This window comes from Melanaphis sacchari, unplaced genomic scaffold, assembly GCF_002803265.2.
Source record: "Melanaphis sacchari strain LSU unplaced genomic scaffold, SCAv2.0 Contig48_pilon_pilon, whole genome shotgun sequence".
NCBI lineage: Eukaryota > Metazoa > Arthropoda > Insecta > Hemiptera > Aphididae > Melanaphis > Melanaphis sacchari.
The window spans coordinates 1305724-1327255 of NW_020271327.1; the positions used below are offsets into that span (position 1 = coordinate 1305724).

Sequence of the window (21532 nt, forward strand, 5' to 3'; positions counted from 1 at the left end):
GTTACGCGTTCATCCGAAAAAAAACTAAATAAATTTTAAATTGTCTTATTTGAAATTTTGTAAATGTCATGCAACTAAATTTAAATAAGAGGTGCTTGCGTACATTATTATTTATTTTGGTCGCATGCTAACCAAATTTATTAGCCGAATGTCTGAATGTGCATTGTAGTTCATTGTATTTACATAATAAAATCAACTGCTTGCAAGGTCAAAACAAATATGTACCTATACAAGTACCTACTTTCATATGATATACCTATACAATATACATACATACTCATCATATCATTATATATTTTACATTTATATATACATTGCGCAATAATAACATCAATAATATAACACAAACGCATCTATACATATTTCAAAGTTTATTTTAAAAAAACTCAAGCATACATTATTTACTTATTCTATAATTAATCAAAACTAATGATAACTAATTAATATCTACAGTCACTATATAATTTTGTTGGTAACATTAATTTTCTTAAATCAATAATTTGTTTATCTATATATCTAACATTGCAGTAGAAACTTCATTAGGTTGCTTCAGTTAGATTTCTTAAAAATAATCTGTCGATTAACATTTTATTTTTGTTTTTATTATGATTACAATTTTATAATTTATATGATTGGTACCTACTTTTATGAAAAAATGGTAAACACTTAATTTAATTATCGCTGCGCCGTGTTATGGAAACTAAGTATATAGGTAACTAATTAAATTATTATAATTTAAAGTATAGGAAGATAATAATACGCATATTTTATAAACTAATATGCATCATTGTACAAAGCTTATCCCCATACATTTTAAGGAAAAAATTAAATAATAATTTTGGAATTTATGATTTATTTTTATACTAATGGCTTTTATATACATTAATCTATTGTATAAAATAATACAGATTTACATGGTGTTTAGATTATTATACACTATATGAATTGACGATCCTACTAAATAGTAAAAATAATGCCACAATTAATGTTGAGTGGATGATTACTCGAATAAAAATTAAAAAAAAAAAATTTAAGAGAATTCGTATAGGTAAGATAAAAATAGTAAGTATTATTAAACTTAAGATGAGCTCTAAACAAAAAAAAAATTCTTAAATTTGACTACGGTCATAAATTAAAATAAATTAGCGAAATATGGTGCATTAATATTGAATTCGGTTTCAAATTTAAAACATAAAGTGTATGTTGTCCTTGAAAAACGTGAAAATTTAAAAGGATAATAATAAAAATATCATGATATATATATTTAATTTTTTACAATTTAGTAATCAATGTCTGTAAAAAACAATATTATTTTCAAAACCGTTGATATTTTCCGAGGTGATTAACGTTTATTTTTAAAGGAATCACTATAGCCACTATGCGTATGTGATTAAGCACGACGAGGATAAGATTGAGATGTATAGCAGATTATTTTCGGAGAAATTAAGTTAACAAATTAAAAATATTTATACGTACGATATTAGTAATAACAACGGACCAAGTCGGAAACGATCAACGCACGCCGCGCGTACTATGACATATAGTTAATAAAAATTTCTAGCGGCTATTTCTCAAAAATCCGATTTAAAACTGTCATCGGCCCCCATATAAAGTCTGAAGTCAAACCACATTCAACATAATTTTGCGTTATATATTTATATATTGTATCGTATAATGTAATAATATATACTTTGCAGTCTTGACATAATTATAATATTTATACACGCATGCGCATAATATATTTAATATAGTTCACACATTCCAGAGGGCACGAATGGTGTGACGTAGTAGTGCGTCCGTTTTGAACGTACGACTTGTGGGCGATCATCGCGTCCGGACTCCGTTGTTGTTGCTGTTGTCGTCGTCGCCGTCGACGTTGCCGCCACCACCGCGTTCGTCGGCCGTGGCGTTGTTGTTGTGGTTATTGTGGTTGTGATTGAACTCGTCGCTCATGTTTAGGAACTTGGCCAGCGTGACCGTCGGCGGCTGGCACGCCGTGGCGTTGTTGGCGTCGCCGGGCACCGGCACGGCCGTGAACCCGGGCCGGCACTCGCACTTGCCCATCTTCCAGCCCCTGCCCTTCCTGGTGCCCTTGCCCCGGTCCGGCACCACCCATTCGCCGGGCTCGCACGGCCCCTGCAGGTACAGCTGCTTGCACGACAGGTCGGTCCAGGCGACGGTGCCGCGCCGGTGGCCGCACGGGTCCTGCGCTTGCAGCGCGTCCGACCGCCTCGGGCTCGCGCCGGCGCCGCGGACGTCCTGCTGCTGGTGCGGCAGTTTCCTGGTGGTGGCCGGCGACTTGCACGCTAGCGCCGACGACGACGAGTAAAACGTGCCGGCGGCCGCGTCCGCGTTGGCGCAACCGCACATGCCCAGGTACGACACGCCTTCGATGGACGTCTTGACCGTGTCCTGGAACAGGACGATCTGGCGGCCGGCACGGGCCTCGTGCCACCCGGTGACAGCCTTGCCGCCCGGGAAGTACAGCTTGCCCGCGGTGCACGGTATGTCCACGCACCCGACCGCCATGCCGGTGGCCGTCGTGTTCACGCTGTACATGTTACCGGCGGCGCACGGCCCGCGCGTATACGGCCTGTAGCACGCGCCGTCGCCGAACCACTTGATGTGGCCCTCTTTGCACGTGCACTCGGCCTTGGAACCGCCGGCGGGCACCAGAAACTGGTGACCCGGGGAACAGGGTCCAATACCGCCCAGTTGGTAGCACTTGCCCGTGCCGTTGTGGAAGTGCGGCAGCGACGGGTCACATCCGCACTGGCCGCCCGGAAGGAATATGCCACCGCGTTCCTGACACGGCCCCATCGTGTAGTGTTCGTGACACGTGCCTATAAAAACACCGATATATTTCGTGGTACAAGTCACACGTGAAATCAAATACTGTGTTGGAGTAGAAATCATTTGGAACGTGTACCATTTACAATTATATAAATAAAATGTCTGTGTCAAATAGTGAGATAGGGCTGAAATCACTTAAGACTCTAAAACATTTCAAACGTTCGTTCACATTTCCTCCTGAACCTACAATAGTTTACTGATGGAAACTGCTTAAAGATTTTCTTACAGCTACTAAAGTGATCCTATTAATATTTTGTCAAAAGATTTACATTATATTAACTTTTTATTAGTTTTAATAGTTTAATATTCGAAAAATATTGAACGATTACAACTTTATAGATATACACACAGATTATCAAGTAAAATAAGTCTCATCGTTGGGTGGCTTCTTTCTGTTAACTAGTTCATGCTAACCAGTAACCATATATCCGTTCATATGGTTATTTAAAAAAAGAAAAATCATTATAAATTATAAATTATGTATTAAAGAATAATACATAAAGAATTAAACGGAATATTTTCGTTTTTTAAATAATATTTTAAAAATCATTTTAATCTGAAGCCTTCCTTCTCAACTTAGAAAATAAGCTAAAAATGTAAACATAAATTCAAAATAGAAATAGGACATAGGGAATACATTAAATAATTTACCACTTATTAGTCTAAAAAATCTAAAACCAAAATAAATATTTCTATCAGATTTAATACTTAATTCTGAAGCAAGTATGCAATGCAGTTTATTTTATTAACCAGCTTTTTTTCTTCGTCAAATTGTATTCGTTTTAATATTATAGGTACCTAATTACATCTTACATACACATAGGAAAAAATTCAATTTATTTATATTTATCAAATTTTATCAATTTTAAAATAAAGATGTAATCTATAAACTATAATTATTTGTTAATCGTGAAGTTTTTACCCAGCATAATTTTTAATTATATATTTACTTGAAATCTGATTTTTTTAAATTTTAATTAATACTTATAGAGACCGTATTTAAACATATAATAGGATTTGTATAGGTAGTAATTTTTAAGAATATGGTGACACAATCGAGAATTTTTTCAAAAACTTTTTCCATTTTTGCAAATATTTTAATGTTTGATTTTTTTTAAAAAGATGCACAGCTGGTTTTGATGTTTAATCTCGGGTTTAAAATATTTAAATAAAATCATTTAACCATAATAAACATTTATGACGAGAGAAAACAGGAAATTATTGAATAAAATACTGTACCTATCTATGTATGACGAGTTTAAAGACAATCTTAAGCACTGTAATATAATAATATAAATACAACCATATAATAATAAAATAATTCTCTTCTGCCGTATTATAATTACATGAAAACATTTTTCTTCTGTTAACTGTTGAAATGTAGGTAATATTAGTTAGTTTCAATTGTAAAAGAAGAAAACTCGTAACATTACTACAGCCTACAGGTGTATTATAAATTACTATTTATGTCCGGATATTGTAATATAATGCTTCTTTCTTTGATGTCTTTCCTGTTCTCATTATGGGTTTTAATTTTTAAATATTGTAATAGTGTGTGAAAAAATTTAAATTTTTATTGTTAAAATATTTAAAAACTTTAATTTTTGAACCTATTTCATTAGTTTCGGAGGGAGGAAATGTACGTCAAGACTAAACGTTTATTAATAGAAAATTTAAAACAAAACTTGTCGAAAACTGAATATTTTGGTACAATATTATTACCAACCAATAGTTTTGATTTAAAATTTAGCAAAATAGTGTATTTTTTGTTATTTATTTTTATTTTTTACTGCAAGTATATATGATATACTGTATTAGCACTGACCTGCGGGTGCCCAAAAGTAAGTTGCCAATTCTGGAACGTTTTCACATCGGCAGTCACCAATTAAGTTGTTCATGGCATTAGGCACCAATAGCTGTCCTTCGGTGCATGGTCCTCTGGAATGCTTGCGGTAGCATCGCTTATCTTTGGGCCAAAACAGTTCGTCTTTTTCCGCGCACGGTAATGGATCTTCACATTTTCCCCACCTTTCCCGGTCATCTCTGCAGAATACACATAATAAAAAATTCTAATAAAATTTAATGAATAAATCTAATAGAATATTATATTTGAGTGAGATGAGTACACCAAGGATGTGCTAAAGAATATATGTTATATTATATTTTATTTCATGTAACCAATTATTAACAATTTATTATAAAATATTTATTTAGTTTTTTTGTATAATATATTATTTATCGATTTACTTTGATTAAACCTCGATCATATTAATCTTAAAACTAGGTGTATAGGCTGCATTTTAGTTGATCGAGATTACTTTTAAAATTAGGTTTAAGTTAGGAAAATTATTAAGATCTTAAGAATTTTATTAAAACTTTTCAACTTAAACTATGAATAACACAGACTGCTTCGTATCAGATACTTCAATCCCTCAATCAGTAAATAATTTAGTATTAACTATTATAATAACTAACTTTATATGAAATAATCAAGCTTCGGGAGTAACTGCGTAACGAAGGGTCTTATTAAATAACTGTAATTTTTTCGTTATTTAAAATTATTTACATATTTTGATTATTATTTATTTAAATAACCTAAAAAATTACTACGATATAGGTATAATATCGATAATGTGAAATAGTACAATAGGTACCTACTGCAAAATCGACTTTGAGAACATTGTTATTATAATTATATTATACCATTAAAGTTAAATTGCATAGAATTAATTATAGATGATTACCTGTCCAGGTCAGGAGCAAAGTATTGGCCGTCGTCGCAGGGACCACCGAGTCGGAACAGCTGATGGCAACGGGAATCGCGATTGCTACGGACGCTGCCGGGCGGACACGCACATTCCGCGGAACCCTTGCGATCCGGACGCGGCACTAGTTCCATCGTTTCCGGACACGGATACCCACGTTGGAATATCCGGTAACATTTTTTATCGTCCGGCCAGTAGAGCAGCTGCCATCCACCCGATGGTTCTGCGGCGCACGGATTCTGAGACGGATCCGCCCAAGGTGGTGGCAACACCGCGCCCATGGCGGCAGCGACTAAGCATGCCAAGCAGTGTAGTAATATCATCACCTATATTAACAATTGTAAGATTTATAATGTTTACGTGTATTAGGTAGGTTATATAAACATAGACGGACATCCTGTATTTTGGGGAGGCTTAAGTATTTGGTAGAAAACAGGTCTGTGGAGGCCTTGCCCTCATACCTCTGTTTGTTTTATCATCATAATATCTTACTTTTTTATAGACATTTTTATTGTGTTAGTAAAATCGGCCAAACTGAACAGAATAAATAAAATATTTTATGGAATACTATAAACTTCCATTTTTTAAGCTACCGTCTAATTAAAATCATGGTGTAGTTCGTATTAAAATTAATTATACATTGTATTTTTTTAAATGTAGGCGCTCTGGGATTATTTAGATGATAGAACTGAACTAAATATCTAGGTCTAGTCTAATTTAATGTTTGAACCATTTATTAAATATGATCTAAATGAAAAATTCTTTTCATCAAAGTTTCACTTTATAGTTTTCTGTTTATATTTTAAGTTTCATAAATATTGACTCGAAGCATATTTTAACATGCGTTTAACGTTTATATTTTTTAAGACATTTGTTGACAGTGTAAAAATTGTAAGCCTCTGGAGTCCAGATCATTATTTTTAGAATTTAACAGTCGAGTTTAATTGTTCAACAATCACTAAAAAAGTAGTATACTTTTAAAAGCTTTTTACAGTATTAAAAAAAAAAAAAAACATCTTAAGAATATCGAAAAATTATCTTTTTGAAATACCAAGCTCAGTTAATTTTTAATCTAAAGAGAACTGAGAAGTATAGATAATTTTTTTTGGTTCAGTATATCTACTCAAAAACATTTATGCAGTAAAAATAAAATGGAAGAAATAAAAATTATTGTAAAATCAATAAAACTCTTCATTCAGAACCCATAATAAAATTTAATTTAAACATAAATTTCTAAAATATTTTAAAAATCAAGTTGTATTTAAAAAATATTACCAATCTCCTTATTAATTATCATTATGTTTAGTATAGGTTAGAATTGAGGGTAACGCGTTCAGAACGAAGTTCTCTTATTATTGAAAAAATATTTCTAAGTACTCCTTTTAATTATTATATTCTAAACAATTAGATATTTAAATATTCAGGTAAATACATGTAAGTAAATTACAGTGGAACTGCAAAAATTGTAACGAAATACTAAATCTAACTTGTTGAAATATTGATTATAAGTTTTTTCAATAATAAATAAAACTTTATATCCGTTCGCTTATATATATATATATGTTATAGTTGGCACTCCATGAAATTTGGAGGTGCTGTATCAAATGAGATACATATCGACCACTGGATAGTTATCACTACCAGTCATCGAAAGATATTTAATAGCGAAAAGATTAAACGGGGTAGGTAAGTAGATATTATGTACACAAATTGTTTTCAAATCCACAGTTATACCATAATACCATATATTTCAATAGCGATTATCTCAACGATTATCTCAATATTCAAAACTGTGATTCTAATATTTTAAATCAAGAATAAAGGTTATTGTACCTCGAAAGTCGAAACTATATTTATCTTAAAATTAAACCAATGAATACGGTCATCAAAATGTTACCGTCAAGATAAATAATTTATTGTTCATGTCCAAAAAAAAAAAAAACTTGTCGTAAATGAAGTATACGTACAAAGCTGTTAAACAATACCTATAATCCAAATGTTACGTTGCAAAATTGATTAGGATTACATTAAAATCTTCAATCATTCTACATCAATCTTCGCCGATTTTGTAACGCATAATTTGGTTAACCCTGTATACTATTAATGTAACAGCGACAAAATAATACATATCTGTGTAATATGTATGGATGTATAATGTATATTGTATAGTGTATAGTAACTTCACTATATATTAGGTATGTAGGTACTAATAAAATATAGTGTATGATCTATCAACAACAGTAAATCCGATAATAAACATAAAATAATTTTTAGAATAGTTACCAACATTAATGAAAAGTGGAAGTATTTAAATAGTATAATTATACATTTCTTTTCTCAGAATTATTGTACTTCATATATTGTTATTATTTTCATATTATTTAATTCATATTAAGATTGCATAGAATATTTTTAAGCGATAATTTATCATAAGGTCGGTTTATTGCTATCTACGGAATTTGTATACAAAATAAGTGTACATCACAAATAAAAAAATATTTCCGATGACTAATTATGTTTAAATATCAATACGAACAATAGTTAATAATGTTCTTTAACAATAATTTCAACAAAAGTTCGCCTAGTAAAATATTCTATAGGTAGTTGTATTTCATGGTCATGTAGTACTTACTATATATACTATATTTGTTTATATATACATATTATTATCAATGACCCTGAGAAATCGTATCGGAACCTTCAAACGGTTAAAACACAATTCAAGCTCCTAAACATTTATAAGTCTATTCGTTTAGCCAATACTCAATACTGAATAGATTTTTACACGCATCAACAGAAATATTAAAATATTTTTATACCTGCAGTAGAATACGGTTTAGCGTATATTATGCTATAAACTCCTTATCGCCAAACAACAAATAAAAATAAAATTGGTATATATTATTCTATGATACGTTAATACTTAAGTATTTTGACACACTCGCGTAAAAATGTTAAATACATAAAATATAAAATATATAAATACATTGAAATGGAAACTAGGTTTTCACTTTCGTTCCGTTCGATAGGCAATGACAACGATGACTGTTATGGTTAGTCTGTCAATTCTGTATCGGGTTATATTTCCCTCCCGCATTCTACGTATATACATATGAACCACCAGCCACACTCTTATTCCATTCATGATTTCGACATTGTATTTTAATTTTTTATCCATTTTCTCTAGTTTAGACGGTTAGACTACAACATTATAAAGCGATATGGTCATTTTTCTTCGCCGACACGCAAGAACAGTTGTTTTGTATACAAATTTAATTATCGATATAGGTATACACATGAAGTGTGTGTGTATACCTACATAAAAAAATATATGATCGTCTTGTATAAAGTACCTAAAAACACAATGAGGAAGACTAAATAATATCGTAAGTCATAACCTTGTTTCATCAAAATTTTATGAATAATGATAGGATACATCCAAATCCAGTGGATATAAAGACAAAAGACATTGAACATAGTAAAGTATTATTTAGGTATCAACGTAAAAGACAATAGAAAATAAAACAAAAAGTAATTTTATTCAAATTTCTCCCACGCACGTAGTGAAAATTAAAAATAAGTCTTAACTGTTATGTAGTGTACCACACATATAAATATATAGGTAATAAAAATAAACTCAACACGTCGCAACTAGGTATATACTTCAATATTTTTTATTAGTACCTAAAAAATATAATATTATGAACTATGACATGATATTATGTGTTTTAATTTCAATACATTTATTTCATCATAAGTTATTAGTCAGTATAGGTGCATCGTGTATGTATAATGTTATACAAGTAACACAGCACACCTACTCGTCGAAACAAAATTAAATACTTTCACGTTAGGATTAATAATATTATGTATTTCTCATCAAGTCAAATTGGGTTTTAATCACTCACATTATATAGCAATACAGTAGATCCACGAAAATATCCATTTATAGAATAACATTCCACCACAAGACAACGGCCCTTAATGATAAAAGCCACCTTACACACGAGCTAACTATTAAGTATACGTGCCTCACATATTTTTTACTCCGTAATTTTTATATATACAAGTATGCATGCCAACACGTAAAATCAAAGTATAAACAACGCACAGATATACGTATATTATTTATTATAATATATGCTTATGTATACGATTTTGTTGCTGTAGTAAGTTATTAAAAATGCTAAAATGTAAAAAAAATGTTGAAATGATTATTATTGATATCATCTATCCGACATCCGTCTACACCTACCATCATGTTAGAATATTCTATACGAAGACCGTGCCGTATATATATTTAAATATATTCTATTATTAGATTACAACTCTTCGCGGCATACTAAAAACCGTTTGAACTCTTAGTGTAGGTATTGTGATTGTGAACATGATATTATTACTAAAATATGGTATAACAAGTATCGATTCATTTTCAATTATGTCATTGTCAGTGCTTTCTTTTTCCACAACTATTTTTAGAAAAAATGCGTTTACATACAGCATATTTCGTCGTAATTCTAATTTACATATTTTAACCAGAATTCGTACATAATATGTATCGTTCAGATTATTGAATATATTCAGTAGTGTATAATATTAAGTATTCACAAAATATGTTTAATGCGTTATTATCTACTTAATAATTAGTATATAATTTACTACAATTTTGTTTTGTTGACTACTTTACTGTAACATATGCGAAGTGCGCAATATTATATATATGTGTAATGATTCGCATGAGGACAAATAATCAGGTTTTACTTTCGAAAACACACAAACCAGTTGACTTTTTTTTTAAAGAATATTCGTAATTTATAAATATAATTGGTAATATTACAGCGAAAAAAATTCATATTCTTAAAAATATTTAAGAACAATTAAAAATTCAAAGTTCATATCGACAACATGTGTGATTAAAATAATTAAATATAATTACAATGTTTATAACTTGGTGGCCCAAAAATTCATTATACATTCTACATAATCTTAAGAAAGTTACTAAAATTATTTATTTTATTTTTATTTTTATTTATTAAGACCTAATTTTAAAATGAAGTATATATGTATCTACAATGTTTTTTTTTTATAATTAAAAATTGTAAAAAGGTCAATCATAAACTTAGCCATGATATTCTAAACAGTAAAATTTAATGCGTATAAATTGAATTCAAATTTTAGATTCTGAACGGTGTTAAGTATGAACTTATATTGGAATTAAAATTATGTGGTTTTTCCGTGTTTGTAATCGTGTTCTGGATCAAATTTGATTCAAACTTAGGATCAAAAGTAGGAAGTACCTAGTAATTTTCTTAAGAGTTGTAAAAACTAATAAAAATAGACGGGAAAACTAAATATTTAAAAAAAGTATTATGAGAAAATTAGGTCAATTAATTAGATAAAACTTAACAATTGAAAATTACCAAAAAATAGCTAACAGCACTGCTACTCAATTGTGTTTTATTTAGAAAGCTCCTTGCACATTACATCTTTTAAATCTTTTACGGATATTTTCATAAAAAGATATGATAGAATAGTAAGTAATTGTTTACTTAAAAGGATTGTTTTGGGTGTTTAGTTTTGAATGTAATGTGGTTTAGTGAAATTTCAACAATTTTTCAAATGTTAAAAAAAAAGTAGTTTTAGGCCAGGGTGGACATTTTTGTTTGTTACCTACATATTAAGAGGTAGAGGTTATTTGACGTTGACATATACATACACATATTGAAATTTACAAGATTTGTAAGGTTTTTGAATCAGATAGTTTAGCAAAGCCCGAAAAGTGAATATGAAATAACCAAAATATAGATTATTGATTTAAATATTATCTTAAGTTATTGGTAGTCAAAGACCGTTTAGATTTTAAAAGAGACCTTATAAGATGGAGTTCTGTATTGACTGATTTTTGTTTTGTTTTCACATGTGTGCTTCATGTGAATAGCTTGTCAAAAGTTAACATAATATAATTAGCTTAATTAGCTGTTGGTAGGACAATAGAACTTAGTTGTTACTCGAGATTTGTAGAAATTTATGATTTTTTCATCAAGAACCTGACATATATTGACTTTTATTCATTAACTTTTGGTTTTCAACGGTTAGCCTATCCTAATCATAAATAAATAATTTTGAATTATTGATTTAGCTATTTTGGAGTAACGATTTTATATCATTAGTAGACAGCTAATTTATCTAGAAATGTGAAAGAATGTATTTAGGAATATAGTGGGTAAAAACACAGTACAATTTGTACATAAAAAGTTAGGTCATCAGGTTTAATTGCGCAGTGTATATTGAATGAGTGTTATTTAAAATTTACATTTTTAATAATATTTTTGATAAAAATTAGTTCAAATTACCAACAATACAAATAACATTATCTATAAAATACAACATAAAAATATATAAATGTCTCTTAACTCTCGCTCAAAATCATTTTTTATATAAATAACGCTGTGTATTATATACGATATCTTAAAATTTAACTCACCCATTATTTTAGTGACCTACGTAATTTACGAGGTACCTAAATGAAATACATTCTAGGTATACAGCAAAGCAAGGTTTTTTTTTAATTTTTAATTTATGAAATCATTATGTTTGTTATATGTAATATATAATTATTTATTTTTAAAAAGTATAACTCTATAGGCCTTAATTATTTTAATTAGATAATTGATTATTTTATACATATAACTATATTCATTTTTAAGTAACGTTATATTTTTTTATTTTCACACTGCTGACGACGTGGAAGAACACTGTACATTTTCATCCCACATATCAAGCAACTTTCGACTAGATATGTAGTTTATACACGATTATCATAAATTATTTTTACTAGTAGATTTATTCGAGTAATATTTACTATACATAATTTTATCGGTAAAAATTATTATCCGGGCCAATAATAGTTATAACTAGTCTGAATTCACATAATATGTACTTTTATAGATGTTTTAATAACTTAAAAATTTTAATTAATTACATGAAATTAACACATAATCTATAACATTTCAGCTAAGAATTTCTAATTATATGTTTTTCTCATATAATTTTAAAAGCAAAACCTTGTATATTTAAACGTAGTTTACATCTAGTACATTATTTGCCATATAATATATAAAATGTATTAACTAGAATCGATTTAAAAACCAATGTATTATATCAACTCTATTATTATAAATTAACCAATCTTAAATTGTGAATCAATTACATAATTAACATGTTTTCACATTTACACGTTTAATTGTTTGCGTAAACTGGAAATTTTAATTAAATGTCTAGAACCACTTGTATGTAGTACATAATAGTATTGAACAATAAACGTTATTGCCACTAAAAATGTATGAAATATTTTAAATTTTAATAATACAAAATTATGTATACAAATAACATAAATAAACTACCTACGCAGAATAAAATGTGATTTATTCAAAATTAGACAATAAAATTGTACAAATACGTAAAACTTTGTAAATTTGTAATTACATGAATCTATAGAAAAAATGAATAATGGAAATTTATTTATTTATTTAAGATTTATTTAAGGTAATGCTTGCTGAATATTTCCATTTTTTTTTTAGACAATACACATACTATTTTTCTTTGAAAAGAGTTACAAAAAATAAATTACACATTGTCTAAATATAATAGAATATAGAGTGTTATTGATTTAATCGTTTCAATTTATGACCAGTTTTTTAATTTCAATAACTATTATCGAAAACGCAATATATACAGTAGGTAGATACATATAATATAATATATGTTTGTATGGGTGTTTTTTTTTAAAAAATTGCTCGTTCAAATATTGCGAAAAATGTGTATTATATATTATATATACACATTCGTCTCGATTTAAACAATCGTTCTCTAATAAGACTGTATTTTTTTTTATTTTGCGTAATATTTATCATGTAAATACATTGTATACCATATATATATATGTAAATTATATATACATACCTTCCCCTTAATATCACAGTTATTATACCTGTATGTATCGATAGCGTTGACGGGTGCGAGGCGCGTGAATTAGATTTGTTTCAATTATATAATAAGAATCTAAGTGCGTATATTCGTATAAATAATATACTCACACACCAATTGGCACGCGTCCTTGCAGTGACGAAAACGATACTGTGGCTTATATAAAAAATAATGAAAACATTTATGAAAATTGAGTTTTTATTATGTAGATTGTAGGTAATGCGGTATAATTCAGATAGAAATCTAGTGCCCACACATATATGGGTCTTTAGTTTCCACTCTCCACGCTCCAATACAGTTTACATATTATATATTTTGGTACACAATTGTGATATTATTATAGTTTATATGATTTATTTTATCTAAAAATAATTATTATTATAATAAACATGACACCTACAGTACTAAACGTATAATAATATTTGATAATTATGAAAATAAGAATACATTAATATACTAAGTATAATGCACGTTTAATACAAATGGACAGTTCAAAAAAGTGACTATTAGTATAATATTTAATGTTAATATCCTATATCATAGTAAAGCATTTTTGTTTAATGATTATATCCTTAAAATAGCTGGTAATAAATGTTTACAATGCCGAGATTTCAGTAGGTACCAGTAAACAAAAACTCCTGTATAAGTACGTGTTTCGTAAAATAATTAGATTTAGGAGGACAAGGCTAAAACGTGTCAAAATGTATAAACGAAATAATATATTTACAGTGTACCTACATTGGCTTGTGAGCAATTTTTTTTTACTGGTATATATACGTACATATATATAATATATTATAAATTAATTTTTATTTAAATATTTATAGTTTATACATTAAGCTATGGATAGGTATGCGGAACCAGACAAAATATATTTGTGTCATATATCAATTTATAACTTAGGCGTTACAATTGGTCATTTAATAAATTACAAAATGGATATATTATTATATATTAGATATATCTATCCCTACAATATGTATTATCTTAATAAATTTTACCCAGACGTGTGGTAAGAATTGATTTTTTTTTTTTTTTTTGGGGGGGGGGGGGGGGTGGTCAAAATAATTTTAAATACAATTTTTATTTTTAAATAATAGTTTTCATTATGTATCGTACTTTGCTGACGTGTTTCATCTATAAAAATAATATTCGAAATTCAACCGTTATACAGATTACAATGGTTTATTTTTGTGCCACAATACATTTTTAATTGTAATTTGTAGGTATACATAATTACAGACAAATTACTTGAAGGGACACACCGCATGGACCCTTGGTCAGGAAAAATTCATATTTTTTTTTATCTTTTTCTATATAAGTTTTGGATATTGAATACAATTTTTTTTTTTATATAAATTATAAATAATTCATATTAAAACCATAAAATCTAAAAAAAATTATTTTTTATAGATATTTGAAGTTCTAATTTGATTGAAATTATTTATTTTAACGATAAATAGCGAATAATGTTAATTATTTTGTTATAATTTAAAAACATTATTCATATATTATGAACATTTATTATTTTATTATGCACTTTACTATACGCAATGAAATTTTTGGTTTTTTTTTTTTAAGATATTATTATCTATTATTATAATCTATTTTTACTGTTTAACGGTATTTACAAAAAATTTTTATAGCATATTGAGTTATATAAATTGATTTAATACGGCATAAAAATGTATTATTATTATAATTAAGTACTAATTATATAATAAATGCAATATTTTGGAAAAATTGATATCAATTTACTCTAATATTAAAAATAAAATAAATTACTTTAATAATTATATCAAAAAACATATCACGAAATATATTTAGTTAGAACCGTTTTTTGTATACAATTATAATATCATTGAATTCAAGTATAATATACCCATAACAGTGACCCACTGTGAACCTAATGTATGGCAGAGCGGTATCCACTACCTACCTTTTTTGATTTGAAAATAAATTTATTCAAATTCCAATTTTTTGAATTTTTAAAATATATATAATTAAAAATCATATATTTAAGTTGTTGAGATATTTTGTACTGCTTATGGAGTACTTTATATAGATAAAAACTTCGAATTTCAACTTTTTTACTGTAAATTATTTAATGGATATATTTTTTTGAAGATTTTGGTGTACTTAATTCAAAATTTAATTCAGTTGTTTTTTAGTCCTTAAAAATGGTTATAAAAAATATAAAATAGATATTATATTGAATCTAGTAATTATACTTGGAGCACTCCTGTAAATTATCAATATTGATAGATTAATATAAATTATTTAAATTAGCAGATGACCATAGTCATTATCATGATTCATAAATCTATTATCCCAAGTACACAAAGTTAAACAATTCAAAAACTACTCATTTGAACTTGAATTTTGAAACGTCAATATTGCTAGAAAAATTTTACACTAAACAATTTATTGTAAAAAAGGGAGTTGTCATTCGAAAAACAGAAGTTTGTATCTCCACGACTCACAAGACACTCCTTAAGTACCTACCTGGTGCAAAAAAATCTTAAGAATTTGAAAATATGGTATTAAGAATATTTAAAAATTACAAAAATCAAATTTTGAATAAATGCGTTAATAAAGCGTGCGATTTGTGGCCATGTGGATGGTATCTATAAAAATACTATAATAGTAGCAGGTATGTATAGGTACGTAATAATAACATAAATTAATATATTATATTGTAATTACTAATTTGTAATATATAGGTACTCACAGCGTATTTTAGTCGCAGTATAGAGAAGTAGTTATCCGCGGACAGTGTGCCGATCGCGGGCCATGAAAACGAACACGCCGGATGAAAATGTAAAAAAAAAAATAATAATAATAATACGCGAGAGCGTCGTCTGCGTAGTCGTGCTCGTTATGTAGTATTATGTCAAACGCGCTGTTGCGTCCCGAGTTATGTATGAACGCCGCCGAGCGTAGATACCGTCATAACGTGCCGACCAAGATCCGGTTACGCAATGGTCAAGGCTTTGGGGGTTCCCCTCGGCGCGGCGGCTATATATTACAATCGGAGTATACGTGTATGTATAATATGTAATTCCCGAGCGCGTGATCTTGACCCGAAATCAAAAGCTTTTTACGACGATAGATATATACTACATATAGGTATATATTATATTTTTTATACGAGTATATAATATTTACACGCGCACGCCGTCACGTTATTGTGTGCGAGCTGATACTCTTACCCCAAAGTCTACACAGGTATACACCATACATACTACCTGTAGTGTAGGTACCTCGCACCGCCAATGTCGCGATTATTATATATTTTTTTCTAGCCGCCTGGATATAATGAAGCTATATAGTTACCTACATAATACATAATATTCTATCGTGCTGTGTCGACATAATTATACACCGTGTTATTATTGATGATTTATGAGTTTCTGGTTTTCCTACTTCCTATTCAAATTTCGAACACGGGTAGTAGGGCAAAGCGCACACAATCAAATGTTATAATATTATATTATTACAGTATTAGCGTAGCGGTTCACGGTCGGTAGTCGATAAATCATAAATAATAATATTTTAAATATAGGTATGCATAGTATGTAATAGGTATATCTCAATATATATTATGTACAATTGTAGATGTATCAGGAAGATCTTATAATATTATACACTCAAATTACATTTGAATGTGTTAGATCATGCCGATCATAGTAAAGCACTATGTACTTATGTACACTATGTTATGTTTAGGTACACTGTACGCACTTCGCGGTACAGAGTGAATTTTGAATCATACCCACCCTTTTTTTAAATAAAATTACGTGCACGGTCGTATTCAAAATCTAATTTTTGAATAATTTAATTTTAAATACTTAGGACCCTATATTGTTTTCGAATACAAAATTTTTTTTAAGGATTGACAGTAAATAACCTACAATAACGAGGCAAACTTATTTCTTCAAACGAGAACCTATTCTATTGTCTAAGAATTGTTAAGGAAATCCGATGATGTATAAGTATAACAATCAATAACCAGTAATATTTATAGCTATGTAGTCACTAGTCAATGCAATTTTTTCAAATTGTATTATATAACTGTATAAAGGTTAATACAGTCATATTACAGGTTAGGAGGTTTCTAAATCTAAAAAGTAAGGATTATTAGTTAATAGTTATATTACACTCAACGTTGAGTAGGTATATCTTACTTTATGTATATGATATACATAAAGTAGGATAACTCAGAAACTACTCGTTTAAATTTCAAATCATGTTCTCGAAAAAATTATTTCCACTACAGATACTACATCATCATTAGCAAAAAAATGTTATATCATTTCAGGACAGTTCTTGTAAAGAAAGATATCAACAAATCTATAAGTATTTATAATTATACATAAAAATTCTATAAGGTTATAATTTATTCATGATAACATAGGTAACTGCTTGTTTATTTGGTTATTGCCTAATTCCTATAATATTAAAAATGTTCATATCTGAATATCTGATAATATCTATACACACCACACCTACCCTTACTAAGTTCATTTTAGCACGTTCTACAAATATTATTATTTCAATAGATATAATTTGATATACTTAAACGATTTATCATTTATTTACAAATATGTACCTATATATTTTATTCTATTTTGCCTATTATTGGAATCAATATAGAGTTATCTTTAGCGGACCAATTTCATCCTGAACATTTTTATTAAAGGTAAACTTCAATAAACTAATCTAAAAGATTAGTGAGTTTTCGGTTTTTTTCTGTTATCAAAATATTTTGTTTGATTATTATTTACTGTAATTTTTATACGTACTGTATCTATATAATTATAATAGATAGGGATTAAAAATATTTAGAACATCGATAGCTTTGAAGGAGGGAGGTAATAATACGTATCCTTGTTTGCCTATTTCAAAACAAACTTTAAAAAAAAATAAAATAAAAATTTCAAGCCACCCTTTAAAATTCGACTTGGTCTTCAACTAATAGTTCTTACCTACTTAGCGGGGAAAGTGTTTGAACTCTATGTAACTGCGGTGAGTATAATATTATATTACAGTATAACAATTATTATTATTATTATTATTATTTATTATGTACACATAAGACTATTATCATTATACACACATATACATTATAATATACATATACGCATTACGCATATACGATCGTTCACCCATGACGTATATTATATTATTATTATTATAATAACGCGAACGCGAACGCGACGACGTACTTAAGCGACGCCCGAGGGTTAACGTCCCGACACGATATAGGTACTCACACATATGCACGCGGAAGGCGTATACATACGACGACGTCCAGTCGTGACGTATAACAGTTTTGTGCATAATATCGTGTTGGTGGTACTCGGTAGGTAGTAGAGACTATATTGTTACGTATATTACACGATCGCATAATAATATTATTGTCGTCCATGTAGATATTTTGTGTTTGTAAAACATTAAAACACTGAATCATATAAGTCCGTAACCAACTCATAAGCAATAAGCAAAAAGTCAAAATCACTTGTTGCAACGTCTAATGCGTAATAATAATAACAAACTCCGACGGAGTTGGAGTTTTTGATTCGATATAACCGTCGAATTTACGGGTGCTACCAAAACAACTATAACTTAAAAGGGCATACTTCAGCATAATATTATGTATTTCAATATTGCTATTGGATGCGTTTTAACTACAAAAATTTATAATAATATATAAATACCTATAGGCAGAACTCTTAAAGTATACTATACAAAAATTTAATTCTCAAATTTAAAATAAATTATTTTCAACTTATAGTTTGGGAGCGGGGGAGCGAGGGTCATTGAAAATTTAAAAAAGGGCGTTGAATAAAAAAGGTTATAAAACGTCTGACTATACCGTTGCAGAAATATACGTAACTGTATTGTCTGTACCTGTATGAGATTTAAGTAGGTACGCCCATTTAAGTACAGCGCTTACGTGGCGATGGCTTTTATATTATAATCGTTAGTCATTACGCGTGGGCGTTGTAACGAATTTCATGGGTGGTAACTAATAAGTACTTATTTAATACATAGTATCTACATAAACATATTGGACTAGAATACATTAATACAGCACCGATTAAACGTCGTTCCGGTAGTTAAATAAAAGTAGGTCTTTCTAAAACAAAATCTAATACCCTTGAGTATAAATGTGGTTTAGTATTTAAGTAAGTATAGTTTCAATTTATATTTAATGATTTATGCCTATATGCATGTAATGGCATTTAAACATTATTAATTATTACTTTATTATATTATTTATACCTTCATAATCAGTTATTAACATTTATAACACGAAATCAAACTTTCTATTTTTTAGACTTAACTTATCAATGATTTCATCTGGCATAATTTTTATATTCCAGTGATATGTCTTCAATAAGGATGGATTAGACTTGTCATCATTCACGTAATCTATTCTTATCCGATCGATATCGATCAGCTAGTTTAGCAATAACTATTATAGTATTATTATTTTACCTAAAATTATTTAACATAATATACATAATAAAGTGTATGCATATTTAAAATACTTCATATTTATTATTTATATATTATATGTTTATTTTTTTAGAACCTACAGCTCACACTTAAGCATTGTTTTACTAATTATCATTAAATTTTATTTGACAATTTGACTTTTGTAGTCACATGTCTATTTTGAACACCAATGGGCAATGACTAATATAGACGCCAGACGGGTATATTATGTGCATCATAAAAATATCCATCTATGAAGAAATGTTTTTTAAAAATGCAAACAATTATTTTTTTTAAAAATCGGTCAAGGGGATCTAGGGAAGAGGACGTAAATACTTCTAAAATGACTATAATTGTAGCTAGTATGGACCTACTATAGTATCATTATGATATAGTTTTTTCATGTATATAGTCATGAATTGCTACATTATAACTTTTATTCCGAGTAAAAAAATGTACATGTTTAATTAATGTTCCATGTGATAACTATTTTATTGCATTCAATTGCACACAATTACTATAGTTTAAATTAGACCACAAATTAAGTGGATACTGTAACTTTTATAATCGAAATTACGCATGGATTTTTAGAAAAAGAATCATAATAATATGCCTATTTTAAATATAATAATTATACAATATGTAAAAACTAAAATGTATATTATACACGCAAATATTTAGGCAACCTCCAATCTCACCCTCTCTTTGACTAATTTTCCATGGCTTATTCTACTTTGGCCATTTTTTCTGTGACCATTATTACCGATTACTATAAAATTCATATTCCAAATGAGTAACTACTAGTTCATTAACTAATTATAACTTATTTCAACTTTGAATAATAAGTATAAGTAAATGTTCTTTAAAAATTCTATTTTTTTAAATCTCTAAATTCTGAAAAATATTTAGTTAAAGAGTATGATGTTATAAATGTTCAAAAAAATAAAAACTTTTTTTTTTTAAATATAACATTTACAATATATACAAATAAAAAACATGCAAAAACAGCAGTAGGCTAACTGAAAACAATGTATAAAAGGACTTTAAAAATAAAAAAGGGAAGCTATCCAGTGATAGATCCCTTATAAGAAGTTATCAGTTAGGTAGGTACCTTGAAAACCGCGACATCGATTTTTTCAAATTAAAAATTACAACACTTAGATAATTTGGGACATTATAAGGGGCTGACACTTTATCTAGGAATAAATTCTATGCAATTGTTTGAGATTAATAGATTAAGTTTGGTGAAATAATCTAATGTGAAATCGTTTAAAATAAATAATAACTACATTTTCAAATGTTTCAATACGTAGGTCATTTAAAAGAGTGGTGAATAAAAAAAATAGTGGACGTTTTTATTCATAGAGAAATAATTGCTCGAATTGTTTTTAATTTAGTTGGTTTGAAATAGCCTTAAATTCGAG

At 28.6% G+C, this 21532-nt stretch overlaps 1 protein-coding gene across 1 annotated transcript; it reads right to left on the reverse strand.

Moving 5' to 3' along the window:
* Positions 1 to 1128: 1128 nt before the first annotated feature.
* Positions 1129 to 16522, reverse strand: LOC112598550. Its single transcript, XM_025345064.1, has 4 exons — positions 16336 to 16522; positions 5598 to 5944; positions 4679 to 4896; positions 1129 to 2843 (listed from the first exon to the last, which is right to left on the reverse strand). Exons 2-4 carry the CDS (start codon positions 5939 to 5941, stop codon positions 1825 to 1827), a joined length of 1581 nt encoding a protein of 526 aa, XP_025200849.1. The 5' UTR covers positions 5942 to 5944; positions 16336 to 16522; the 3' UTR covers positions 1129 to 1824.
* Positions 16523 to 21532: the final 5010 nt, after the last annotated feature.